Source organism: Ornithorhynchus anatinus, chromosome 1 (assembly GCF_004115215.2).
Source record: "Ornithorhynchus anatinus isolate Pmale09 chromosome 1, mOrnAna1.pri.v4, whole genome shotgun sequence".
In the NCBI taxonomy this organism is placed as follows: domain Eukaryota; kingdom Metazoa; phylum Chordata; class Mammalia; order Monotremata; family Ornithorhynchidae; genus Ornithorhynchus; species Ornithorhynchus anatinus.
Genome location: NC_041728.1, coordinates 144,690,588 through 144,718,330, shown reverse-complemented (window position 1 = coordinate 144,718,330; position 27,743 = coordinate 144,690,588). Strand labels below are relative to the sequence as shown.

At 45.1% G+C, this 27,743-nt stretch overlaps 2 protein-coding genes across 2 annotated transcripts in view; one reads left to right on the top strand and one right to left on the bottom strand.

Annotated features, from left to right (window-relative positions):
- The first annotated feature begins 68 nt into the window (after positions 1 to 68).
- Positions 69 to 10,623, top strand: MRPL47 (mitochondrial ribosomal protein L47). The gene is made up of 7 exons (XM_029059764.1): positions 69 to 171; positions 2,799 to 2,944; positions 3,387 to 3,447; positions 4,203 to 4,299; positions 5,590 to 5,720; positions 7,586 to 7,681; positions 10,396 to 10,623. Exons 1-7 carry the CDS (start codon positions 107 to 109, stop codon positions 10,556 to 10,558), a joined length of 759 nt encoding a protein of 252 aa, XP_028915597.1. The 5' UTR covers positions 69 to 106; the 3' UTR covers positions 10,559 to 10,623.
- Positions 10,624 to 10,911: 288 nt separating this feature from the next.
- The window catches only part of ACTL6A (actin like 6A), a 36,244-nt gene continuing 19,412 nt past the window's right edge, over positions 10,912 to 27,743 (bottom strand). The window contains exons 9-14 of the mRNA XM_029059750.1: positions 23,829 to 23,890; positions 23,326 to 23,440; positions 22,659 to 22,739; positions 21,870 to 21,965; positions 17,541 to 17,627; positions 10,912 to 11,347 (exon numbers count right to left, since the gene is read on the bottom strand). Of these exons, the coding sequence (XP_028915583.1) occupies positions 11,267 to 11,347; positions 17,541 to 17,627; positions 21,870 to 21,965; positions 22,659 to 22,739; positions 23,326 to 23,440; positions 23,829 to 23,890 (522 nt within the window). The 3' untranslated portion in view covers positions 10,912 to 11,266. The remainder of the gene's footprint in view (positions 11,348 to 17,540; positions 17,628 to 21,869; positions 21,966 to 22,658; positions 22,740 to 23,325; positions 23,441 to 23,828; positions 23,891 to 27,743) is intronic.

Genomic DNA, 27,743 nt, shown 5'->3' with positions numbered 1-27,743 from the left:
CACACCCCCCGCCGCCGCCATCTTGGGCCCGGCCGCCCCCCAGGCCGGCCCGGAAGTGACGTCGCCACCCAGACCGGAAGCGCGGCCTCGGGGAAGAACCGCCAAGATGGCGGCCTGGCTCTGCCGCCGCCTGGCGCTCTGTCGTCCGCCCGTCGAACCCCGCAGCCTCGGGTACGTCGGGGGCCGGTCCTTGCCTTTCCTTTCGTCCGCTGAACGTTCTCATGGGGCGGGAGATGCCCCCTCTGAGGAGGGTGGGGGAGGAGAAGCCTGGCGGAGGGGGGTCATTCGCCTCTGAGCCCGTCGACACTGGGCAGGGATGATAATAATAATGATGTTGGTGTTTGTTAAGCGCTTACTATGTGCAGAGCACTGTGCTCAGCGCTGGGGGAGACACAGGGGCATCAAATTGTCCCCCGGGGGCTCCCTGTCTTCATCCCCATTTTACAGATGAGGGAACTGAGGCCCAGAGAAGAAGAATAATGTTGGTATTTGTTAAGCGCTTACTGTGTGCAGAGCACTGTGCTAAGCGCTGGGGTAAACACAGGGGCATCAGGTGGTCCCTCGTGGGGCTCACAGTCTTCATCCCCATTTTACAGGAGGAGGGAACTGAGGCACCGACAAGTGAAGTAATAATAATAATGTTGGTGTTTGTTAAGCTCTTACTATGTGCAGAGCACTGTGCTCAGCGCTGGGGGAGACACAGGGGCATCAAATTGTCCCACGGGGGCTCACAGTCTTCATCCCCATTTAACAGAGGAGGGAACTGAGGCACCGAGAAGTGAAGTGACTTGCCCACAGTCACACAGCTGACAAGGGGCAGAGTGGGATTCGCACCCATGACCTCTGACTCCCAGACCCGGGCTCGTGCCACTGAGCCACGCTGCTTCTCAATAATAATAATGGTGGCATTTATTACCATGTGCCAAGCACTGTTCTAAGCAGCTGGGGGAGATACAGGTGATCACATTGCCCCCCGTGGGGCTCCTAGGCTTCATCCCCATTTTACAGAGGAGGGAACTGAGGCCAAGAGAAGCAAAGTGGCCTGCCCAAGGTCACACAGCTGACAATAATAATCATAAGGATGGCATTTGTTAAGCGCTTACTATGTGCCAAGCACTGTTCGAAGCACTGGGGTAGATCCAGGGTCATCAGCTTGTCCCACGTGGGGCTCACAGTTAATCCCCATTTTACAGATGAGGGAACTGAGGCACAGAGAAGTGAAGTGACTTGCCCAAAGTCACACAGCTGAGAAGTGGCGGAGCCGGGATTAGAACCCATGACCTCTGACTCCCAAGCCCCAGCTCTTCGTTCAGTAGTATTTATTGAGCGCTTACTATGTGCAGAGCACTGTACTAAGCGCTTGGAATGGACAAATCGGTAACAGATAGAGATAGTCCCTGCCCAACGACGGGCTTACAGTCTAATCGGGGGAGATAGACAAGAACAATAGCAATAAATAACAGTAATATGTGCTAACTCTGTGCAGAGCACTGTAATAAGCACCGAGAAAACACAGGTGGGAATTAGACTTGGTCCTCATCGTAAGTGGGGCTCATAGTCTGTTGTTATTATTTTTATGTCAACCTTGGCAGTGAACCTGCTGTCACTTATTCAGATATTCTTTGTAGTCTCGGTTTAGTTTAAAGTAGTTTGCATTTGAATCGACCTGTGTGTTTGTGTTAGTGTATTGATGGAGAAGCAGCGTGGCTCAGTGGTAAGAGCCCGGGCTTTGGAGTCAGAGATCATGGGTTCAAATCCCGGCTCGGCCACTTGTCAGCTGTGTGACTTTGGTAGGTCACTTCACTTCTCGGTGCCTCAGTTACCTCTTCTGTAAAATGGGGATTAAGACTGTGAGCCCCACGTGGGACAACCTGATCCCCCTGTGTCTACCCCAGCGCTTAGAACAGTGCTCGGCACATAGTAAGCGCTTAACAAATACCAGCATTATTATTAATGGGGCCAGCGTACTGCAGCTGGCATCTTGGGAGTGCAAATAATAACAGTAATTGTGGTGTTTGTATTTTAGAGAGCAGCGAGGCTCAGTGGAAAGAGCACGGGTTTAGGAGTCAAGGTCATGGGTTCTAATCCCGGCTCCGCCACCTGTCAGCTGTGTGACTTTGGGTAAGTCACTTCGCTTCTCGGTGCCTCAGTGACCTCATCTGTAAAATGGGGATGGAGACTGTGAGCCTCACGTGGGACAACCTGATGACCCTGTCTTAGAACAGTGCTCGGCACATAGTAAGTGCTTAACAAATGCCAACATTATTATTATTAAGCACTTACAATGTGTCAAGCACTCTTTTAGGTGCTGGGGAAGATAAAAGACAGGTCGCACAGCAATAATCAGGTCGCACAGCACTCACAATCTAAGTGGGAGAGGAAACAGGTATTGAATCCCCATTTTACATATGAGGTAACTGAGGCACAGAGAAGTTGTGATTTGCCCAAGGTCACACAGACAGGTGAAAGATTAGAACCCAGGTCCTCTGACAAGTGGCCATGCTCTTCCTATTAGGCCACACTGCTCTGCTCGCAAAGAGTTGGCAGTTTTAAGATGAATATTTTACTTAGACAAGGAGTTCATTTTCCATTGCTTTAATATGCAGTACTTATGCCTTTCCCATTTAGCAACCAGGTTCACTGTCCTTTAAAACAAATACTATATTGTTTTAAGAACCAACTTTAAATGGGGAAACTCAAAATACTATGTTTTTCATCCCAGAAATAAGGAAATGATTACCATCATTTGTTTTTAATGTTGCATACCGTGACTTTGCATTTATTATTTGCACCTGTAGGTTTGCCCTCGGTCAGTTTTACAAGAGTACATCACAAGTCGCACCAGTTCACCATTGTAGATTTCTTCATGTTTCTTCATCAATGAAAGGTCTTGAGGAATTTTTTGATGACCCAAAGAACTGGGGAGCAGAAACAGTCAAATCGGGTGAGGTGTTTTTGTTTTAATTTGATTGATTATTTTTGAGGCTTTTGTATAGATCTAGTCAAAAATTACCAATTCTTGATTATATTTTTAGGGTTAGATTTCCAGGATCCTGACTTTGGCATCTCGATAGCCCTGGGCGTAACTGCCTTTCAGGCCTGTACCATTAGGTGAACAGGGGTGGTTGTACAAAAAGTGAAATGTAAAGTGATCAGTTTTGCTACCAAGCAACTATAGAAGAAATCAATCGGTGTTTATTGAGCACGGCAGAGAAGTTTGGAACTCTGGACTGGAATGAGGCTTAATGAGTATTTGTGGATTTCTTTTATTTATGCTTACCCTGTCCCTACTCTCACAGAGTAAGTTTTCTGTAAATGGGAGACAGCGTTTAAAAATATTATCAAGGGAAAGTGTATGCTTATTATAAATTTATAACTTTCACTAGGGGCTGCATGGACCTGTGAACAAATAAGAACAAAGAGTAATGAAGACTTACATAAACTTTGGTAAGTATTTCATACCTCAGATACATAATGTAATAGATCCCAACTATTTCACTTTACAACTTAATTGTCTAGGTCGAAACCTTGGGCCTAGCTCTTAAAGATGGGGGTGAGAGCTGTAATATCCCAAGTGTGTCATCCAATTATGTTGTTGAATACAAATATATAATATGAGTAAGGTGACTTCAAAACTGTCATTGATGAAAGATGCATCTGCAGCCCCGAGCCTTGGAACCCTGTGAATATATTTGAATGTTAGAAGGGGGGCAGTGGATGAATGAAAGACTAATGTCTAGACTCTAAGCTCATTATGGGTTAATTCTGTTGTATTAGACTCTCCCAAGTGTTTAGTACAGTGCTCTGCGCATAGTAAGTGCTCAGTAAATACCATCAACCAGACTAACCTTTGGATTGTATTTTAGGATTTAAGGTGGTATTTTTCAGCTTTTTCCACTGTGCAGCCCCATGTAAATTGGTTCAGAAATTCCCCTCCCCCTCAGGCATTAGTAGTAAAAATCACTTTCTTTTCTTTACTCCTCCATAATCACTTGTGCACGCCTGCAGTAAATGTCAGATTATTTTGGCATTTTCATTAGTGCCAGGGAGTGGATGACTGCAGTTTTCACAGTTCACCAGTTATTTGCAAGAAAAGAAAAATTGCCAAGTGGTTACACGCTGGTTGAAAATGCTGGGTCAGTATTTCAGGGGTCACACTACAGCGTTCTTACGGAGTTGCATATTTCTTTTTCTTCCTGCAGGTACGTTCTTTTGAAAGAAAGAAATATGCTTCTGACTTTAGAGCAGGAGGCCAAACGGCAGGTATTACCAATGCCAAGCCCGGAAAGATTGGAAAAGGTAAAACGTTTGTGAAATGAGTATTGAATTTAGAATTTAAAAAAGCAGATTATCGGTTAGCCTCTTCTCCCACTCCCTTCTGCATCAACTTTGCACTAGAATTTGTTCCCTTTAATCACCCCTCCCTCAGCCCCCCAGCGCTGATGTACATATCTGTCATTTACTTATGTGTGCTAATTTCTGTTTCCTCCCTCTAGACTGTAAGCTCATTGTGGGCAGGGAAAGTGTCTACCAACTCTGCTAGATGGTGCTCTCCCAAGCGCTTAATACAGTGCTTTGCAAACAGTAAGCGCTCAATAGATAGGATTGATTGACAGTTGCTCCTCCAGCCTGCTTCACTGAGATTTTTTATTTCTTTGGCAGGCCTTTTAAGTATGGCTCTCTCCCCCAAAAGGCTATTTGAATATGCCCCTTTCATCTCCCTTTTTGCCTCCGCTTTTGATAATTCAGTGCTCACCTCCGTTGGCGCTGCTGGGATGTATTTTATGGCTCAGTAGACTAAGCAGAGATTTGAGTCAGAAATCTTGAATTTTAATGATGATCCTGCCCCAAGCAAGCTCTGTAATTTCGGGCTAATTGCAGTTGCTTTTTTCTGTATGGAGGATCATTTAAGGGTCAGTGGTATTGGAGGAATGCATTTCGTCTATATGTAGTAGATAGAGTGAATATTTCAGAAATGTTCACGGACATGCTGCCTTGCCAGGTACCTATCTGAAACACAAAAGTGAATCTGAAAGTAGACCTGTACAACAGTCAGATAAATCCCGGGTAAATCACCTTGCTTAGGTTACGGGTATCTGACGACAATGCCTTAGAAACCTTAAATACCTCTCCTTCCTTCTATTTAAGAACGCAAGCCCCTCGTGGGATGGGGACTGTGTTCGATCTACTGTTTTGTCTGTACCCCAGTGCTTAGAACAGCATTGGAAACATAGTATCCACTTAACAAATACCATTTTTAAAAAAACCTATTCAATCAAGTCTCTTTTGTGGAAAGAGCCCGGGCTTGGGAGTCAGGGATCATGGGTTAGAATCCCAGCTCTGCCACTTGGCAGCTGTGTGACTATGGGCAAGTCACTTCACTTTTCTGTACCTCAGTTACCTCATCTGTAAAACAGGGATTCAGACTGTGAACCTCACGTGGGACAACCCGATTACCCTGTATCTACCCCAGTGCTTAGAACAGTGCTCTGCACATAATAAGCGCTTAACAAATACCAATATTATTATTATTATTTTAAAATTTCCCCTGGAAGACTTCTAAAATGGCTGCCCCATTTCTCTCCTCAGGTGATAGAGTCTATGGATGCAATAGATACAGTTGTTCAAGAAAGAGACCGTGCTCTGAGACTTTTGCAAACTGGACAAGAATATCCACGACCGGGTGCCTGGAGGAGAAATATACTTGGACAGGTTATTTGGTATGCAGGCCATATTTCAGTGGACCGCAGGCCCACTTCACAAAATAAAGCTCCTGTTTTGCGGATGAACCCATTTGGATTAACAGTGGCCAATCTGGAGGCTGGGGGACTATAGCTTCAGACTCGTACGTAGGATCATTTAAGGATCAGTGGTATTGAAAGAATGCATTTTGTCTCCGTAGCAGATAGAATGAATATTTCAAAAATGCTATTGGACAGTGCCACTTTGCCTGGTACGTATCTAAAACGTTGCTAATATAGTTAGGTTTGCTCAACGGATGATTTTACCGCAACATAAAGCCACAGCGCACTCCACTCACACTGGTAATATTGGGTGCGGTTCTGGCCACATCTTAGAAAGGACTTAAGCTAGAGGAAGATCAAAGAAGGCAACCAGGATGGCCAGGGAGATGGAGAAGCCTCCCTGTGAGGAGAGACTGAAAAGGTTAGGCTTCAAGGATGGAAAGACAAAGGCTGAACGGAAACAATACAGCCAAGTTGGTAGGCAAGTTCCTTGTCTACAGGAAGGATGGCCAAGTGGAAAGAGCTCAGGCCTGGGAGTCAGAGGACCTGGCTTCTAATTCTGCCTCTGCCACTTGCCTGCTGGGTGACCTTAAGCGAGTCACCTACCAACTCTTGGCCTCAGTTGTCTCATCTTTAAAAGGGGGATTTGGTATCTGTTCTCCCTTCTACTTAGCGTGAGCCCCACGTGGGACCTGATGATCTCGTAGCTACCCTTGCACTTAGTAATAAATAATGGTAGTGTCTGCTAAGCGCTTACTGTGTGCAAAGGACTGTTCTAAGCACTGGAGGGGAGAAACAAGGTGATCAGGTTGTCCCACGTGGGGCTCACAGTTTTAATCCCCGTTTTACAGATGAGGTAACTGAGGCAGAGAAGTTAAAATGACTTGCCACATAGCTGGCAAGCAGCAGAGCCGGAATAAATGTTGGTATTTGTTAAGCGCTTACTATGTGCCGAGGACTGTTCTAAGTGCTGGGGTAGATACAGGGTAATCAGGTTGTCCCACGTGAGGCTCACAGTTAATCCCAATTTTACAGATGAGGGAACTGAGGCACAGAGAAGTTAAGTGCCTTGCCCACAGTCATACAGCTGACAAGTGGCAGAGCTGGGATTCAAACTCATGACCTCTGACTCCCAAGCCCGGGCTCTTTCCACTGAGCCACGCTGCTTCTCGGCGGTGCTTGGCACACTCTGTGCTCAACAGATGCCACAATTATTGTTATTATTATTATTAGACAAACTTGGAGTTTAGAGGGAAAGCGGAGAGAGATAAAGTTTATACGCCTATTTTGCTCACAGTGGTTGGTGCAGTGATATGCACCTTAACCAATATGGCAAACATGCATGCGACTGTTCCTACTAAAACCACATCATTTTCTGTCCAGAGAGGCATACAGTTAGAACAGGGTCTCCTAATTCCCCAACAGCATTTTACCAAAGACATAGTGAAAGCATATAATACAGAACTATTTATTTTCTGCGCATCTACAAATTTGCTTTTCAGATATTTGGACCTGATAAAGGCCAAGAATACATATTGATGCTTGTATTTTTTTTTTTGAATGTATGTAAGCTAACCATTGTACCGAACGTTTGCGACACAACTGAGGTATTTCATTTAAGCAGAACCTTGAGACCTGAGGAAACCATTCATTCATTCAATAATATTTATTGAGCGCTTACTATATGCACAGCACTGTACTAAGCGCTTGGAATGAACAAGTCGGCAACAGATAGAGACAGTCCCTGCCGTTTGACGGGCTTACAGTCTAATCAACTATGAATCACTTGTATAAAAATAAATGTTTCGTTTGGGGTTGATGCCTATTCGCTTTATTGACAGGCATAAATTCAAGCAGTGGGCAATACCTTGGTACGTGAATAGAAGATACAAGCGAAAACGGTTTTATGCGATGCCGTACACAGAGCCCCTTCAAAGGTAAGTAATTCGAAATTGGCTAGTCCTCATAAATGTGAAAATGATTAGCAACACTCAGCTTCTGATTCCCTCCCCGTTAGTAACATTTTTAGGAATAACCTGCCATTTTATGTGATGTTGGGACCTGAAAGATAGGAGACAGTGAAGTCCAGTGATTGCCCGACTAAATAGGCATCCTCTGCGGCCATCCTTGATGCTAAAAGATGTACTGGTGGAGCCGTCCTCCTCGGGAAGTTCAGTGTGGGATGCCAGAAGGGGCTGCGAGTGCAGCTTGGCCATGGCGTATTTCTGGATTTAGCCACTCACTGCCACAGAGCAGATGGAGCATGGGAGGAGAGGAGGGTTCAGGGCCAGGGTGTGAGGCTCGCTCAGGTAGTCACCTGAAGCCAGAAGCAGTGGCTTGCTGGCTCGCATCTCCTCCTGCCTCCAGGACGTCTCCACCTGGATGTCGGCCCGCCACCTAAAACTCAACATGAGCAAGACTGAGCTCCTCATCTTCCCTCCCAAACCCGGTCCTCTCCCAGACTTCTCTATCACCGTGGATGGCACGACCATCCTTCCCGTCTCTCAGGCCCGCAATCTCGGTGTCATCCTTGACTCGTCTCTCTCGTTCACCCCACACATCCTATCCGTTACCGAGACCTGCCGGTTTCACCTCTACAATATCGCCAAGATCCGCCCTTTCCTCTCCACCCAGACGGCTACCTTGCTGTTACGGCCTCTCGTTATATCCCGGCTAGACTACTGTGTCGGCCTTCTCTCTGACCTCCCTTCCTCCTCTCTCGCCCCGCTCCGGTCTATTCTTCACTCCGCTGCCCGGCTCATCTTCCTGCAGAAACGATCTGGGCATGTCACTCCCCTTCTTAAACACCTCCAGTGGTTGCCTATCAACCTCCGCTCCAAACAAAAACTCCTCACTCTAGGCTTCAAGGCTCTCCATCACCTTGCCCCTTCTTACCTCTCCTCCCTTCTCTCTTTCTAGCACCCACCCCGCACGCTCCGCTCCTCTGCCGCCCACCTCCTCACCGTCCCTCGGTCTCGCCTATCCCGCCGTCGACCCCTGGGTCACGTCCTCCCGCGGTCCTGGAACGCCCTCCCTCCTCACCTCCGCCAAACTGATTCTCTTTCCCTCTTCAAAACCCTACTTAAAACTCACCTCCTCCAAGAGGCGTTCCCAGACTGAGCTCCTCTTCCCCCTCTACTCCCTCTGCCATCCCCCTTTACCTCTCCGCAGCTAAACCCTCTTTTTCCCCTTTTCCCTCTGCTCCTCCCCCTCTCCCTTCCCATCCCCTCGGCACTGTATTCGTCCGCTCAACTGTATATATTTCCATTACCCTATTTATTTTGTTAATGAATTGTACATCGCCTCGATTCTATTTAGTTGCCATTGTTTTTACGAGATGTTCTTCCCCTCGACTCTATTTATTGCCATTGTTCTCGTCTGTCCGTCTCCCCTGAATAGACTGTAAGCCCGTCAAATGGCAGGGACTGTCTCTATCTGTTGCCGACTTGTTCATCCCAAGCGCTTAGTACAGTGCTCTGCACATAGTAAGCGCTCAATAAATACTATTGAATGAATGAATGGATGGGCACCTGCACACTCTGGCCAGAGGGCCACCTCTGGAAAGTCTCATGGAGTCCAACAACTTTTGGAAACTTCCCTCTTTCCTCGTTTTTTACCCAGCCAGCCTTCCTTCTGTCTCTTCTAGACCTGTTCCCATAAAATGACTCCACATCCAACTCTTATTATTTGCCTCTTTCCCTGAAACTCCAGCATGGCCCTTTCAATAGAAATCCAGTTTACACTTGAAGGAAGAAAGTAGGATTTTTTTGGGTGGTGGGGACAGGGAGCCCTAAATGCGTAACTTGATATGCTTCCTTACTTGATATCCTTCCTTGTTATCACTTTGAGGCTATTCAGTTACACAGACCAGAGCTCTACTTTTACTTTCATTTATTCAGTCATATGATGATGGTATTTGTTAAGCGCTTACTATGTGCCAAGCTCTGTTCTAAGTGCTGAGGTAGGTACAAGGTGATCAGGTTGGTCCACATGAGGCTCCCCGTCTCAAGCTCCATTTTACAGATGAGGTAACTGAGACCCAGTGATGTGACTTGCCCAGCATCACACAGCAGACGAGTGGCGGAACTGGGATTAGAACCCACAACCTTTGACTCCCAAGCCTGTGGCTCTTGCCACTAGGCCATGCTGCTTCTGTGCTTACCGGGTGCAAAACACTGTACTAAGTGTTTGAAAGAGTTCAACATAACAGACACATTCCCTCTGGCTGGGAAGGTGTACCCTAGAAAACATTTACCTCATCAACTGATTTGATTCCAATCTTGGCCTCCGTTTTGCTTGTGCCCCTCAGTGGAGAGACCTCACTATACTTCTTTTTGGGTGGAAAAAAAATTTAGGTCTTATAAGGCCCCAAAATATCATACTTCTTCCATCTCCCTACTCTGGAGTCCATCCTCCCTCCTATTACTTTAAAACTCTATTGATTTTTATGGCTTCTCTTCTGTGCATTATCTCCATCAGGAGAAAGGAGATTATTTTCATTTAAAACCTACTGCCAGTCATTACATTTCATTGAAAAAAAGTGACTTCATAGACTCATTGTAAATTATTTTAGGAACATGCTTTAGAAAAATGATTCAGGAATGAGGGATAATGGGTGATCAGAACCTAGCTGACTTTTCTTTTATTCTAGACTAATACTTGAAAAACACCTGGCTGCAGCAGCTCGGAAGAAAAACAGAGAAGAAAAGAGAGAAAAGCTCCTGGAAAGAAAATTTCCATCTTATGCAGCAAAAAAAGCCAAGTTGAAGGCCGAGCTGGAAAACGCACCCGAGTTACAACGCAGCAAGAGTTAATACCCCTGCCCTACTTCTTTGGTGTGGCTAAAATGCTTTTTTGATATTAAAGGATAAAAGTATAATCCATTTTGCATTCATTCTAGGAATCCAAGGAGTACGCCTAACACTAGCATTCAAATTTGATCGATGTTCACATTTCAGGGTCAAAAAAATCTGAATCGGAGCTAGATCTGCCTGTATGTACATTTTAATTGCACCCTGACTTTAAAATCTTCCCTACCTACCCAGAAAGACAAGGTTATTTGATTTATACTTGTTTTTTGCATGGGATTTCAGGCAGACACACAGATGGATATGGTTTCTTTGCCCCCTAGAAGGAATAAGCAACAAAATCAACACAGCACAGGACATTTACAAGGGGGTAGAAATCTTTAATGATTTTCATTGCCAGTCTGAGGAAAGATTAGGCGGTAAATTCTATTCATAGAACCAATTCTACCACTCGGAAGTCTGGAAAGCATTTAGAGAAAATAGATATTTATACAAAATTATAAAAAGTTTGTAATAAGAGTCGTTGCTTTTCAAGGGAGGCAAAAACTCGTTAAGTTACAGGGCCAATTTAAAGCCTTTAAAATGTGTTAAAAGTGGAAATTGAAGTATGCAAAAGAGTATAAACATTCTACAAAAGAAGTTCATTTGGTTCCTGAGTATGCTAAAGCTATGAAACAAGGGCTCGGGGGGAAAGGCCACAATTTTTCAGGAAGTTCAAGGGCATTTCCTCTCAACGCACTGCTTCCCACCTTCTTCATATTCTTGTTTGGAAATCCACATCTGTTGGAAGGTACCCTGTGGAACAGAAAAGACGGTTTTACCGACGAAACCATCGGTCACTCTTCACAGGTTACTTACGAGGTATTTGAATGTACCTGTATTAAGCACTTGGGGAAGTACAGGAGAAATCAAAATGGTCACTGCACCTCAACTGTGTTCGTGGGGCACGAGAAGCAGTGGAATGAAAAGAGCACAGGCCTGGTAGTAATAATAATGATGATGGTATTTGTTAAGCGCTTACTACGTGCTAAGCACTGTTCTGAGCACTGGAATAGATACAAAGTTATCAGGTGTCCCACAAGGGGGCTCACAGTCTTAATCCCCCTTTTACAGATGAGGTAACTGAGGCACAGAGAAGTGAAGTGACTTGCCCATGGTCACACAGTCAAGTAGTAAAGCAGGGATTGTAACTCAGGACCTCTGACTCTCAAGCCTGTGCTCCTTCCACTAAGCCAGGCTGCTTCTCTGCTTGGTAGAGGGCATGGGTTCTAATTCTGGCTCTGCCACTTGCCTGCTGTGTGACCTTGGGCAAGATACCAAATTTCTCTGGGCCTCAGTGATCTCACCTGTATAATGGGGGTTAAGACCGGGAGTCCCGTGTTGGGCACGGACCGTGTCCAACCTGATTATCTTGTATCTACCCCACCACTTAATTCAATGCCTGGTGTATGCCTGGTTAACGACTTTGAAAAAAACAACATCCAGTTTACAGAGCACTGCATTCATTCATTCAATAGTATTTACTGAGCGCTTACTATGTGCAGAGCACTGTACTAAGTTTGGAATGTACAATTCGGCAACAGGTAATCCCTGCCCACTGACGGGCTTACAGTCGAACCGGGGGAGACAGACAAAAAATAATAGCAATAAATAGAATCAAGGGGCTGTACACCTCATTAACAGAATAAATAGGGTAATGAAAATATATACAAATGAGCAAATGAGTACTAAGTGCTTGGGGGAGCACAATACAGAAGAATGGGTAGAAATGTTCTCTGCCCACCAGGAGCTGACAGTCCAGAGAGGCAGACAAGTTCCCAAACGCTTAGTAAAGTACTCAACGCACACGGGACTCAAAATACCCTCGCTAGACATCATCCGCCTCTAAAATCTACACTGGTTGCCCGTTCCACTCCTCCTCAAGCAAAAAGTTAAAAATAACGGTCTGAGCGCTTATTGTGTGTAAAGCACTGAACTAAGCAGTTGGGAGGGTACATCCTTGCTCACAAAGGGCTCTCCACTGCCCCACCACCATCACGCACACTTAGCCCTTAAACTAATCTGATCCCTTGCTCACGCCCTCCCTTCCGCTTGGAAGAAGGCCACAACTCAGAACGAGAGTTGAGCTTCACTCCTCTAGACTGTAAGCTCATTGTGGGCTGCGAATGTGTCTGGTTTTTGTTGTTATCCTCCCCCAATCACTCAGTACAGTGCTCTGCACACAGTAAGTGCTCAATAAATTCGACTGAGTGAATGAATGAACTATAATAATAATGCTGGTATTCGTTAAGCGCTTACTCTGTGCAGAGCACTGTTCTAAGTGCTGGGGTAGATACAGGGTGATAAGGTTGTCCCACGTGGGAATCACAGTTTTAATCCCCATTTTACAGATGAGGTAACTGAGGCACAGAGAAGTTGTGACTTGCCCAGAGTCACACAGCTGACAAGTGGTGGAGCCGGCATTCGAACCCATGACCTCTGACTCCCAAGCCCGTGCTCTTTCCACTGAGCCACGCTGCTTCTGCACACAGTAAGTGCTCAATAAGTACAACTGAGTGAATGAATGAATATGTATGAGGGAAAGTTTGCTCAGGGAAAAATTCAAATAATTATGGCCCCTTCACTGGCCGTCAAGTCGTGAAAGCTCTTGAAGTCACGGTCCAATATTTCAAATCCAGAGACTCCAATACAAGCATAGTTTTCGCATCTATTTAAAAGCACGGAACGCTGAATCTTATGAAAATCCTTACGGAGAAGCTTCTCTATGTGGACAGAGTGATCTCAGCTCAGTACTGTTGTGTACCAGTACTGGAAAGACAAAGACTCAAAGGGGACAAAAGCGAAATCTATAAAATCATGGCGGGGGGTGAATAAAGTGAACTCAGTCTGTTACCCACCGAATCCCACAATGGCAGAATTGAGGGAGTTGAATCAACTGTATTTGAGTATTTAACGTGCTGTGCTAAGCACTTGGGAGAGTACCGTAGAGGATTGGACGTGTTCCCTGTCCACAAGGAGCTTACAGTTTAGTGGGTGAAGCTTGACCGTTTGAGATTCAAAACCAACAAAAGGCAACGCTTCTCACAGCAAAGCGTCAGCAACCTGTAATTCATTCAATAGTATTTACTGAGCGCTTACTACGTGCAGAGCACTATACTCAGCGCTTGGAATGTACAAATCGGCAACAGATAGAGGGCTTAATTCACTAGAGGAAGTTGTGTGAGGCTTACAGTAAGATCAATCGGGAAGCAGCGTGGCTCAGTGGAAAGAGCCTGGGCTTCGGAGTCAGAGGTCGTGGGTTCGACTCCTGGCTCTGCCACCTGTCAGCTGTGGGACTGTGGGCAAGTCACTTAGCTTCTCTGTGCCTCAGTTACCTCATCTGTAAAACGGGGATTAACTGTGAGCCTCGTGGGACAACCTGATTACCCTGTATCTACCCCAGCGCTTAGAACAGTGCTCTGCACATAGTAAGCACTTAACAAATACCAACATTATTATTATCGATTTAAGATATTGGCATAAATTCATGGCTGAACATGAGTCAGTAGAGCCATTTAAACGCTTACATTCGTAACCGCTTACAACTGCAATTGAGGAAGAAAGCCAACACTTCTTGAAGACACTTTGACCACTAAGGTCAGAATATTCGCTGAGATCCGGTTATGGTATTTCTCAAGAATCAGTCTAGGATTACACTGGGTAGCGTTCCAAAGAGGGTAATCTTGGGGACCGGCTATGGAGGAGGATACGCGACAGGACTGAAGAACAAACCAAATTCCAAAGTCACATTTGTTTAGACCCTTCACTGGGCTGATTCCAGTGATTTTTACACTGAACTGGGGTGGCCCAGTGGAAACAGCACAGGCCTGGGTTCCAATTCCAGCTCTGCCACTTGTCTGCCGTGTCAGTCGGTCAGTTGTAGTTATTGAGCGCTTACCGTGTGCAGAGCACTGTACTAAGCCCTTGGGAGCGTACGATATAACGATAAACTGATACATTATCTGCCCACAACAAGCTTACTGCCTAGAAGAAAGAGCACGGGCTTTGGAGTCAGGGCTCATGAGTTCAAATCCCAGCTCTGCCACTTGTCAGCTGTGTGACTGTGGGCAAGTCACTTCACTTCTCTGTGCCTCAGTTCCCTCATCTGTAAAATGGGGATTAAGACTGTGAGGCCCACGTGGGACAACCTGATTCCCCTGTGTTTACCCCAGCGCTTAGAACAGTGCTCTGCACATAGTAAGCGCTTAACAAATACCAACATTATTATTATTAGAGAAGCAGCATAGCTCAGTGGAAAGAGCATGGGCTTGGGAGTCAGAGCTCTGCTGCTTGTCAGCTGTGTGACCGTGGGCAAGTCACTTCACTTCTCTGTGCCTCAGTTACCCCATCTTTAAAATGGTGATTAAGGCTGTGAGCCCTAATGGGACAACCTGATCACCTGATCATCTCCCCAGTGCTTAAAAAAGTGCTTTGCATATAGTAAGCGCTTAACAAATGCCATCATTATTATATCCCAGCTCTGCTGTGAGCAAGTCACTTAACTTCTCTGTGCCTCAGTTACGTCATCTGTAAAATGGGGATTAACTGTGAGCCCCACGTGGGACAACCTGATTCCCCTGTACCTACCCCAGCGCTTAGAATAGTTCTCTGCACATAGTAAGTGCTTAACAAATGCCAACATCATTATTATTATTAGAGGGGGGACACAGACATTAATAAATGAATCACAGACACACACATAAGTGCTGTGGGTCTGGGAGGGGAGATGAAGAGAGGAAGCAGGTCAGAGCGGCGCAGAAGGGAGAAGAGGAAAGGAGGGCTTAGTCAGAGAAGGCCTCCTGGAGGAGATGGGCCTTCGATAAGACTTTGAAGACGGGGGAGAGTCATTGTCAGATTAGAGGAGGGAGGGTGTTCCATGCCAGAGGCAGGACATAAGGGGGAGAGGTCGGTGACGAGATCGAGGTACGGTGAGGTTAGCATTAGAGAAGCGTGTGTGTGATACGAAAGTGCCAAGGTGATGTGGGAGGGGGCAAGGTCTATTGACTGCTTTAAAGCCAATAGTGAGGAGTTTCTCTTTGATGCTCTGTGACCTTAGGCACGTTGATCAACGTCTCTGTGCTTCAGTTTCATCACCTGTAAAATAAAGATTAATACCCACTCTCCTTCCCACTTACTGTGAGTTCTGTATGAGACACGGACCGTACTGACCTATCACGTATCTAACCCTGCACTTAGTAGTGCCTGGCACACAGTACACACTTGAGTATCTGTTGCCGAACTGTACTTTCCAAGCACGCGGGACAGGGTCCAGCACTCAGTAAGCGCTCAATAAATATGATTGAATGAATGAAATGCCACAATTATTATTATTACCAAAAAGATTTGGAATATTCATGCCCAGAGGTCATTCGAGTTGGGATTCACCACACCAAGCCCTGTGGAGGGTCAGGCTTACAATATGGCAACTGGAGACAAGAAATAAATAGAATACCAATTTAAATCTGTGCACTTGATAAGGTGAACACACGATAATCCATCCATTCTAAAATTATATTTACAATTACACAAGTCCCTTGTAAGAATTTATTTTCTGAGATAAGAAATCTATGCCCCACCCAGTTTCCACTGATATTCAACATCATCATCAGTAATGGTACTTATTGAGCGCTTAATAGGTGCAGAACGGATCAACCAATCAGTGGTATTTATTGAGTGCTTACTATGTGCAAAGCACTGTCCTAAGCACCTGGGAGAGTACAACAGAATTAGCAGAACGTTCCCTACCCAAATTGAGCTTACAGCCTAGAGGTGAGTTACAGTCTAGTGAGCACTGTACTAGCACATGAGAGAGTACAATAATAATGTTGGTATTTGTTAAGCGCTTACTATGTGCAGAGCACTGTTCTAAGCGCCGGGGTAGATACAGGGTCATCAGGTTGTCCCATGCGGGGCTCACAGTCTTCATCCCCATTTTACAGTTGAGGGAACTGAGGGACAGAGAAGTGAATTGACTTTCATTCAATAGTATTTCATTCAATAGTATTTATTGAGCGCTTACTATGTGCAGAGCACTTTCTAAGCGCTTGGAATGTACAAATCAGTAACAGGTAGAGACGGTCCCTGCCCTTTGACGGGCTTACAGTCTAATCGGGGGAGACGGACAGACAAGAACAGCAGCAATAAATAGAATCAAGAATCACAGTCACACAGCTGACAAGTGGCAGAGTGGGCATTCGAACCCGTGACCTCTGACTCCCAAGCCCGTGCCCTTTCAATACATAAACTGGGTTAGATTCCTGACCCAAAATATACATGTGAACTAAAACACTCAAAAAGGTTTCACAGAAAATTGACATTTCTGAACAAGTCTCAATCTCAATTAGTCTATCTACTGTGATTCTCATTCATTCCCTTGTATTTATTTATTGGGGGAGCAGAGGAAAACGGGGGCTTAGTCTGGGAAGGCCTCAACAACAACATGTATACCCGTGACACTGCCTACAACTGCAGTCCTTGTACAACAGCTAAACTGCTTGTAGGCCAGCATTCTGCAACATTAAGAGGTGTGTTGTAGTATTTATGAGAATGATAATAACAATAGTAATAATTAGGGAGCTGGGATTAGAACCCAGGTCCTCTGACTCCCAGGCCTGTGCTGTTTCCACTGGGCCACCCCAGTTCCGTGTAAAATCACTGGAATAAGCCCAGTGAAGTTCTAAACAATTGTGACATTGGTATTTGGTGTATTCTTCAGTCCTGTCGAGTATCCTCTTCCATAACCGGTCCCAAGATTACCCTATTTGGAACGCTACCCAATGTAATCCTAGACTGATTCTTGAGAAATACCATAACTGTACTAAGCATTTGGGAGAGTACAATACAACAGACACATCCTCTGCCCGCGAAATCAGAAGGCGTACGGAGGTCGTTTCGGCCAGATTAGCCCACTTCTATTACTTTCCCCTCCCTCCGATATGCCAGTACTAACCAGAGAAGCCAGGATGGAACCGCCGATCCACGAACTAAACCTCCGTTCCACCGTCGTGTTATTTGCAATCAATTTCAAACGCATACTCTGAAATGAGACAAGAAAATAGGCACCGATGAGATCCGGCTAAAACAGACAGCTCGTATCAGTGAGTTCAAAGCCCTGGGAAGTAAAGATCTCCACCCGGCCCAAGCCAGGCAGATGATCATTCATTCATTCATTCAATCATATTTATTGAGTGCTTACTGTGTGGACAACACTATACTAAGCGCTTGGGAAGAACAATTCAGCAACAGACACAGACACTCCCTGCCCACAACAGGCTCACAGTCTAGAAGGGGGGAGACAGACATCAAAACAAGTAAACAAGCAACAATAGCATCAATATAAATAGAATTATTGATATATGCATATCATTAAATAAGTAGAATTATAGATATGTATATATAGAAACACACAAGTGCTGTGGGGCGGGGAGGGGGGTAAAGCAGAGGGAGGGGCGATGGGGAGAGGGAGCAGAGGAATAGGGGGACTTCGGCTGGGAAGGCCTCAACAACAATTTGTAAACCCGTGTCACTGCCTACAACTGCAGTCTTTGTACAACAGCTAAACTGCTTGTAGGCCAGCATTCTGCAACATTAAGACATGTGTTGTAGTATTTATGAGAATGATAATAATAATAGTAATAATTATGGCATTAGTTAAGCACTTACTACGTGCCAGGCACTGTAATAATAATGTTGGTATTTGTTAAGCGCTTACTATGTGCAGAGCACTGTTCTCACATTGTGTTTCTCTCTGCTCCTCCTCCCCTCCCCATCGCCCCGACTCCCTCCCTCTGCTCTACCGCCCCTCCCTGCCCCACAGCACTGGTATATATATGTACATATTATTCTATTTATTTTATTAATGTGTGTATAATTCCATTTATATTGATGCCTGTCTGTTTGCTTTGCTTTGTTTTGTTGTCTGTCTCCCCCCTTCTAGACTGTGAGCCCATTGCTGGGTAGCGACTGTCTCTATCTGTTGCCGAATTGTACTTTCCAAGCTCTTAGTAGAGTGCTCTGCACACAGTAAGCGCTCAATAAATACGATTGAATGAATGAATGAATACAATATAACAGCTGTGGGAGGTGCCATTCCTACCCAAAGAGAGCTTAGAGTTTACAGGGGAGACAAACAAAAATATCTGCAGCATTTGCAGAGATTTGGGACAAGTCAATGAAACCTAAGGAAACTAGGTGACTCATATACATAAAAATCTAAATAACAAAAGGAAAATAATTTGCAGCATCTGATACATTAAAAAGTCATCTATCAAATCATGACGATGGTGATGTTGATTCATTCATTCGATCGTATTTATTGAGCACTTACTGTGTACTAAGCGCTTGGGAGAGCTACAATACGACAACAGATCGATGGAGTCTCCCATCGAGAACGATGGGCACGCCTCAATCCCGACACTTTTAATGGTGTTTGTTAAGCGCTTACTATGCGGGTCAGGCACTGTACTACGCTCTGGGGTAGACACGAGAAATATCAAGTTGCACCCAGTCCCTGTCCCACATAGGAGTCACAGTTTAAATCCCCATTTTAGAGAAGGGCTAACTGACGCCCAGAGACGGTAAGTGACTTGTCCAAGGTCATCGAGTGGACAAGTGGAAGAGGCAGAATTAGAAGCCAGGTCCTCCTTGGACAAGTCCCTTCAATTCTCTGTGCCTCAGTTCCCTCATCTGCAAAGGGCACCGGACCGACCACATCCGTCTAAACCTCATCCTCGACTGTTTTATTCTGCCCTCTCATCCACCCGGAAACAATATTTCTCCACTCGGACTCCCATGGTCACTCTCTGTAACAGCTGGTTCAGATAAACAACTCCCACCTCCAATGCCATTCCTCCCCCACCTCTTACCCCAGTCTTCATCCATCAAATGAAAAGCCATCAGGCATGACCTCCCTACAATCTTCCCACTCCCTACAGTCCCTTCTTTCTCCAAACCCATCTTCAACAGTTCCATCCTTCCCCGCAGTAACTCGAGAGGACCTCTCCTGCCTTCTTTCAGATTCTACTTCCGCGGCCTATGTTTCCGACTCCATCCCTTCTCACCTCAAAGCGACTGGCCCCTCCTTTTTTCTCTCCCTGACCACCATCTTCAACTGCTCACTTCCCAGTGCTTCCTTCCCCACTGCTTTCAAATACGCCCACGTATCCCCATCCTAAAAAACCCTCCCTTAACCCAACAGCACCCATTTATCGCCCCATCTCCCTCTCCAAACTCCACAAATGAGTTGTCTACACTTCCTACCTCCATTTCTTCTACCCCTGCCCCACCCAACACACTCTCTCTCCCTTTCTCTCTCTCTAGCACTGTTCTAAGGGCTGAAGTAGATACAAGCTAATCAGATTGGACACAGTCTATATGTGTGCTTGACCCCCATTTTACAGAGGTCACTGAGGTCCAGAGAAGGTGAGAGACTTGCCCAAGGTCACAGAGCAGACAAGTGACTGAGCCAGAATTAGCACCCAGATCCTTTGACTGCAGGCCCGGGCTCTCTCTACTGAGCCACGCTGCTGATTTTGTCCAAGGACGTCACTGTTTGGGACCTTGCTTCTCATGTGACGCTCAGTACGGCCCCTAAGTAGCACTGATGGAACTGCTCGGAGAATCAGGAAGGAGACGTATGTGGAGAATTCAGGTCTCACAGTCACAGACGAGGCCGAAAACAGGCTTACAGCTTCGTAGAGCTCAAGTTTGGTCTGGATCCTAACACCTAATTCCCGCCATTCACTATCTGCCAGTCTCCCAAAGAACACATTGATATTCTTATTATTGATATTAATACTGGTATGTGTTAAGTAGTTACTATGTGCCGGGCACTGTACTAAGGCTGGGGTGGATACAAGCAAATCAGGTTGGACACAGTCTCCGTCCCAAGTGGGGCTCACAGTCTCCGTCCTCATTTTACAGATGAGGAAACTGAGGCCCAGAGAAGTGAAGTGGCTTGCCCGAGGTCACCCAGCAGACAAGTGACAGAGCAGGATTAGAACCCATGCCCTCCTGACTCCCAGGCCCATGCTCTATCCACTATGCCATGCACACTGCTATTTTTGTTTCAATGTCCTACTTCCTGGTATAACACTCAATCATTAGTCAGCGCACTCCCGAGATAACAGAATTCCATGACACTTTTAGATCCATTTTGCCGATACAGACATCCCTGACGTAAGCTGATCCGTCACTGTACCGCCGCCAGTCTAGAACACCTAGCTGACCAGCCAGAGAAGCGGTGTGGCTCAGTGGAAAGAGCCCGGGCTTGGGAGTCAAGAGGTGACGGGTTCTAATCCCTGCTCCGCCACTAGTCAGCTGTGTGACCTTGGGCAAGTCACTTCTCTGTGCCTCATCTGTAAAATGGGGATGAAGACTGTGAGTCCTACGTGGGACAACATGATTAACTTGTATCTACCCCAGTGCTTAGAACAGTGCTTGGCACATAGTAAGTGCTTAACAACTACCAACATTTATTATTATTATTATTTACAACCATCTGCTTGCTTTCTTGGCTGTGTATACCTGAAGGGCACGGTCATCTCAGTTCAGCGATTCTTCAATTAACTCTTTCAGACTTTGGCTAATGCTCAAAATCTACTGACTCAAAGAGCCTTGCAATCCCCACGACGGGCAGAAGCATATTCTAACACCTGTATTTAGGTTCCCTGTTACACCATCCAACACAGCTACCTGAAATAAATCGCACAGAACCCGGCCCACTTCCCATCCATCCTTGCTATGCACTACCGGCAATGGGAAATGGATTAACTAGCCATTGATGGAGGACAAGACTTTTACAAAATATATGAGACTTTTCAAGTAACCCTAGGAATTCTTCTTATTATTATTATTAACATTAATAGTAAGAAGAAGAAGAAGAATCATTGTGTTATTTGTTAAGTGCTTACTATGTGCCAGGAACTGTACTAAGCGCTGGGGTGGATATAAGGCAAATCGGGCTGAACACAGACCCTTATCCCTCGTGAGGTTCTCAGTCTCAATTCTCATTTTCCAGATGAGTTAACTGAGGCCCAGAGAAGTCAAATAACTTGCCCGAAGCCACACAGCAGACAAGTGGCACAGCCAGGATTAGAACCCAGGTCCTTCTGACTCCAAGGCAGGTCCGTGCTCTATCCACTAGGCCACGCTTCTTCTCTAACAGATCAGCTCACATGATAAAAGCCTCTAATTGTAAGATTCTACCAGTCACAAAGACACATTTCTGAATGCTTATTCCTTAGAAAAACTGAGACGGAATCCCGAATAAAATTGTTACCGGAGGAGTTTTCTGAGAAAGCTCTCTGTTCAGCCTATCAGTAAAGCTCTGTATTAGAGTGTTTCCTCCTGCCACGATCACACTGCCATACAGTCCCTTAAAAAAAAGCAAGAATTCAAAAGTTAGATCAAAATGTCAGTGTGAAAGTGTTAGCTCCAATGCTACATGAAGTTAAAATGCCTTATGCCTCTACGTTCTGCATTTCCTCTCAATTTTTAAGACTTTGTGGCAAAAGTGAAAATTGCCCATTTTAACATATGCAGCAAAACTTCATTTTGGCTAGATGCACTTCCTGGACCAAACAGTCCAGGAACTTAGTTGCTTTTAGATACAGGTATTACTCCACTTAATGGAGATTCATGTAACCCAGAAAACTAGGAAGCAAAGAGGCAGCTCTAAAATGAACCCCAAAAGCAACGTTTTAAACAGGAGTGGCACTGTGTATCGGGAAGAAATAAAAGGCATCGGAGAATGTACTTTTTCTGAACTATACGGTTCAGAGACCTATAAAAACACTTCACTAAAAGAGATTTTTTAAAATGCAGTGTTATATTCACGACATTTGCCTATCCTTTGAAGTGATGAAGCCTAAAAGGAGACAAGGAAGGAGGGAAAAAAAAGGGCAGACACACACATTTCTGAGGAACCCATTTCTTTAACCATTAGAGTGCCTCACAGACATGGGAATTTTCTGTCCGAAAAACAGGTTCAGCGTCTTCCTTGTTCGGTAACTTCAAGATCATTTCCGTTAAAATACTTTTATACGATGAAAAATACATTGGCACTTACCGGTCTGATGTCAATGTCACACATTCCAACGCTGGTGGTGACAACGTGACTGACTCCCAGCATTGTGTTCCCTGATAAGCCCTGCAATCGGTATTCCCAAATTAGCACTTCACAGAGTAGACTGTACTGAAAATATGATCTATCTCAGACTTAGGATCTCCATTTCATTAATTGTGGCATGAATTAATTAAAGGTATTTGTTAAGTGCTTACTATGCACCAAGCACTCTTTAAAAGCTTCCTATATACAAAAGTATCATGCTAGGCACTGGGGTAGATAGAAATCAATCGCTGGTATTTGTTGAGCGCTCACTATGTGCAGAGTACTGTACTAAGCGCTTGGGAGAGTACAATCCAAGAGAGTTACCAGACATGTTACCTACCCATACCGACCTTTCGGTCTAGAGGGATCGAAATAATCAGACTGGACACAGTCCCTGTCCCACCTGGGGCTCGCAGTCTTAAGAGGAAGCAGGAATATTTCATCCCATGAAAAAATTGAGGCAGAGGAATGTCCCATAAGTAGGCGCCTGGTGGAACCGGTACTAGAAATCGGGTTTCCTGTCTCCCAGTCCCGTGCTCTTTCGACTACACCGTGCCGCCTTGCCTTCCAGAGGGGCAAAAACTTTGTTTCAACAAAACGTTACAAAAACCTCGAGCCGACTGACCTTCACATTAGAAGGATCAAATAATCCTTCAGGTATTTTTAGCCGTTCTGCACCGAAGTCACAGTTGTAGCCATTGGGGAATTCATAATGTACCGTCGGCATCTGTGCAGCTACCCTAAAAGTTAACGAACAATGTTATGGAAAGAAAAGCCAGAATGGAGAGAAGCAGTAAAATGCTATGACAAATGGCTGCATAATTTCCTTTACAATTCAGGGTTGGAATCATTTGGGGACTTTAACGTGTGACACCGTATGTCTTGGCTAAACATCTACTGGCCAGTATGTAAGAAGTATTTGCACTTTCGTTTTGTATGAGAGAAAAACCTATGCTTGTTCATTTCTTTCCCTCTAGAATCATGTCAACTCTTTAAGCTACATATACCAAAGTCAGGTGTCTTCTGAACAGATAATCACCGCAGAAAAATACATTGTAATGATTAATGGGAAAGACTAAACGTGTCATTAAAATCGTTAGTTACGGACAAAAAAAGAAGAGAGCATACTGTTCGTCGTAAGTTGAATCTGAAACCTGGAGCACAGAGGCTTGAAAATCTTGAATAACACACTATGGAGAAAAGCAGAGACGCAGCCAGTTATTCAGATTTGCGTTTCCCAATATACTTTGATTTCATTACAGACCTGACTACAAACTCTACTGTATCGTACTCTCCAAGCACTAAGTACAGTGCTCTGCACAGAGTAAGCACACAGAGTAACTTCTCTGTGCCTTAATTACCTCATCTGTAAAATGGGGATTAAGACTGTGAACCCCACGTGGGACGACCTGGCTACCTTGTATCTACCCCAGTGCTTAGCCCATAGCCCATAACAAATTATTATTACTATTATTATTATTATTAATGAGCATATGAAACTAGAATGGGCCAGAGAAATAATATTGCCGGGAGGAGGAGAGCGCCGAGTTATAAGGCTGAATTTGAGACGGACAAGGTCAACCTGACATGTGAATTTCTGCCAGCGGCGCTCTGCAGCTCATGCACAGGAGAGAAAGAAGCGGGCAGTGGAAGTGATCCAGTGTTGGCATTGGTGGCTCGTGATCAGAGAAGGGATAGGGGAGCCAGTTTGTAACAGAATACTTATGAGGGAGGTAAAGGCGGCACACATCTACATACAGGTGGACTAGATGCAGACGTGGGGCAGCCAGTGTTAGGGGTTGGCCTGGTTTACTATATAATAATAATGATAATTGTGGTATTTGTTATGTGCCCTACACTGTATTAAAGCCCTGGGGTAGATCGGGTTCGACACAATCCCTGTCCCACGTGGGGCTCACAATCTTAATCCCCATTTTACAGATGAGGTACCCGAGGCACTGAGAAGTAAAGCGACTTGCCCAAGGTCACACAGCAGACAAGTGGCAGAGCTGGGATGAGGAGCAAGGTCCTTCTGACTCCCAGGGCTGGGCTCTCTCTACTAGGCCACGCTGTTTCAGTGCTCTTCAACCTCATCTTCAACCTGCTACAAGTTGTCACGGCAGGAGCCTTTTCTCCCCGACTAAACTACCGTCACCCACGAAAAGGCAAGGCCTAAGATTATTCTACCCCACTTCAAAGCCTTGTTGAAGGCCCATCTCTTCCAAGAAGCCTTCTGACTAAGCCCTCCTTTCCTCTTCTCCCACTCCCTTCTGCATCACCCTGACTTGCTCCCTTTATTCACCCCCTTCCCGGCCCCACAACAGTTATGTAGTACCTGTAATTTATTTATATTAATGTCTGTCTCCCCTCTAGACGGAGAGCTCGTTATGGACAGGGAATGTGTCTGTTTATGGTTGTATTGTACTTAGCACAGTGCTTTGCACGCAGTACGTGCTCATAAATACGACTGATTGAACGAAGGTGACAAACTCACTACTGGGGAAGCAGCGTGGCTCAGTGGAAAGAGCAAGGGAGTGGGAGTCAGGGGTCATGGGTTCTAATCCCAGCTGTGTGACTTTGGGCAAGTCACTTCACTTCTCTGTGCCTCAGTTACCTCATTTGTAAAATGGGGATTAAGACTGTGAGCCCCACGTGGGACAACCTGATCACCTTGTATCCTCCCCAGCACTCAGAACAGTGCTTTGCACATAGTAAGTGCTTAACAAATCCCATCATTATTACTATTATGTAACAATCACATTAGTGTAATTACATGATTCTTTTCCCCTAAGCGTAACAAACATTTTGCATGGCAAAAGCTAGGCTGCAAAACTGAGTTTTCATTACTTTTTTTTTTTGGTGCGGGGTGTATTTGTTAAATGTTTACTATGAGTCAGAAACTCTACTAAGTGCTTGGAAGAGTACATATAACAATAAATGGACAAATTATCTACCCACAATGAGCTTAGTCTAGAGGGAGAGACAGACACTACTATAAATAAATTACGGCTTTGTACGTAAGTGCTGTGGGGCTGGGGTGTGGGGGATGAATAATTTATCTGAGCCTCAGTTTCCTCATGTGTAAAATGGTGATCCAATCCCTGTTCTCTTTCCTACTTAGACTGTGAACCCTGTGTGGGGCAAGGACTGTCCAAAATGATTAATCTGCATCTACTTAAATGCTTAATACAGTGACTTAACGAGATCAACATTGAGGAAAAACTCCACATTAGGCTTTATTCCAAAGTCAGCTACAATTTGGGGACTTTTTGTAGTAGAAGAATTAGTAGTAATAATAATAATTATAATAATAATGATGACATTTATTAAGCGCTTACTATGTGCAAAGCACTGTTCTGAGCACTGGGAAGGATAGAAGGTGATCAGGTTGTCCCACGTGGGGCTATAGTCAATCCCCATTTTACAGATGAGGTAACTGAGGCACACAGAAGTGAAGCGACTTGCCCAAAGTCACACAGCTGACAAGTGGCGGAGCCGGAATTTGAACCCACTGATCTCTGACTCCCAAGCCCGGGCTCTTTCCACTGAGCCACGCATAATTATAAGTATTTCTAAAGCATTTACCATGTGTCAATCACCGTACTAAGCGCTGGGGTAGATACAAATTAATCATTTCGGACACAGTCCCTGCCCCACGCAAAGATTCACAGTCTGAGTAGAAGAGAGAACTGCGATTGAATCCTCATTTTACACATGAGGAAACTGAGGCACAGAGAAGTTAACTGACTTGCCCAAGTCACACAGCAGCCAAGTGGCAGAGCCAGGATGGGAACCAGGCCTTCTGATGACAAAGCCCGTGTTCTTTCCACTGGATCCTCCTACCCACATACTCGGGACATCAATATGGAATTTTGAGGGGTAGGATAAACAAGCTTGCACTGTAGGGGTAAATAAGGTGAAACAGAGCTGGAAGGGGAGCCATTCCAGGCATGGAGAACAGCCGTGGGAAGATACGTAGGAGAAGTGTTGCTTGCTTGACTCCATTCGTTCATTCAATCCTATTTGTTGAGCGCTTACTGTGTGCAGAGCACTGAACTAAGCACTTGGAAAGTACAATTCGGCAACACATAGAGACAATCTCTACCTAACAACGGGCTCACAGTCTAGAAGGGGGAGGTAGACAACAAAACAAAACAAGTAGACAGGCATCAACAGCAGCAAAATAAAGAGAATTACAGATATATACATGTCATTAATAAAATAAATAGAATAATATGTACAAATATATATCAGTGCCGGCACACTCGTCTTCCACCAAGCTCTGAGAGGCAACTTGCCTTAGAGTGGGAATGTGGAAGAAAAGCAGTTTTGGTGAGCAGCTCTCCCTGACGTGGCTAACGCAACCCACCCAATCGGCAATCCCAGAGCAACTGCTCCTGCATTACTACAGGGTTAATTCAGCTCTGAGCGTAAAAAGCAGAGTGATTTAGCCGGCACCTTAATAATGATGACAATGATGATGATAAAAAATGGTGGTGGTGTTTGATAAGTGCTTACTTAGAACCAACCGTTGTACTAAATGCTGGGACAGAGTCAAGATAATCAGGTCAGACACAATCTCTGTCCAACGTGGGGCTCACAGTCTAAGGGGGAGGGAGAACAGGTACTGAGTCCCCATTTTACAGATGAGGAAACTGAGGCACCAAGAAGCTAAGGGAGGGAACTAAGGTCACACAGCAGATGAGTGGCAGAGGCGGCTCCTCTGACTCCCGGGCCCGTCCTCTGCTACTCCTAAGATGTGCTCTAAAATAATGGATTTTAGATCAATTTCTTCTACTGAAATATGTTTTGCACATAAACTGATTTTTTTGCCCAGACTCTCTACAAAATATTTTCACAGTAAACTAAAGGAACCAACTGGGGGGAGATTTTACTATCTGTGAGTTCTGGACAAAATTCCTTACATGGTGTGTTGCCAGGACCAAAGGAAACTTACTTTGTGGAGGCAGTTATCTGTGATGTCATTTTGTTCTGAAGACATTTTTCCATTATTTCATATTATCCTAGATACGATATGCACGA

Excerpts from the sequence above, each read along its gene's own strand:
- MRPL47 (XM_029059764.1), top strand. The coding sequence starts at position 107 with ATGGCGGCCTGGCTCTGCCGCCGCCTGGCGCTCTGTCGTCCGCCCGTC. Across the intron at positions 3,448-4,202 it reads GAAGACTTACATAAACTTTG|GTACGTTCTTTTGAAAGAAA; the intron begins GTAAGTATTTCA and ends TTCTTCCTGCAG. Across the intron at positions 7,682-10,395 it reads TACACAGAGCCCCTTCAAAG|ACTAATACTTGAAAAACACC; the intron begins GTAAGTAATTCG and ends CTTTTATTCTAG.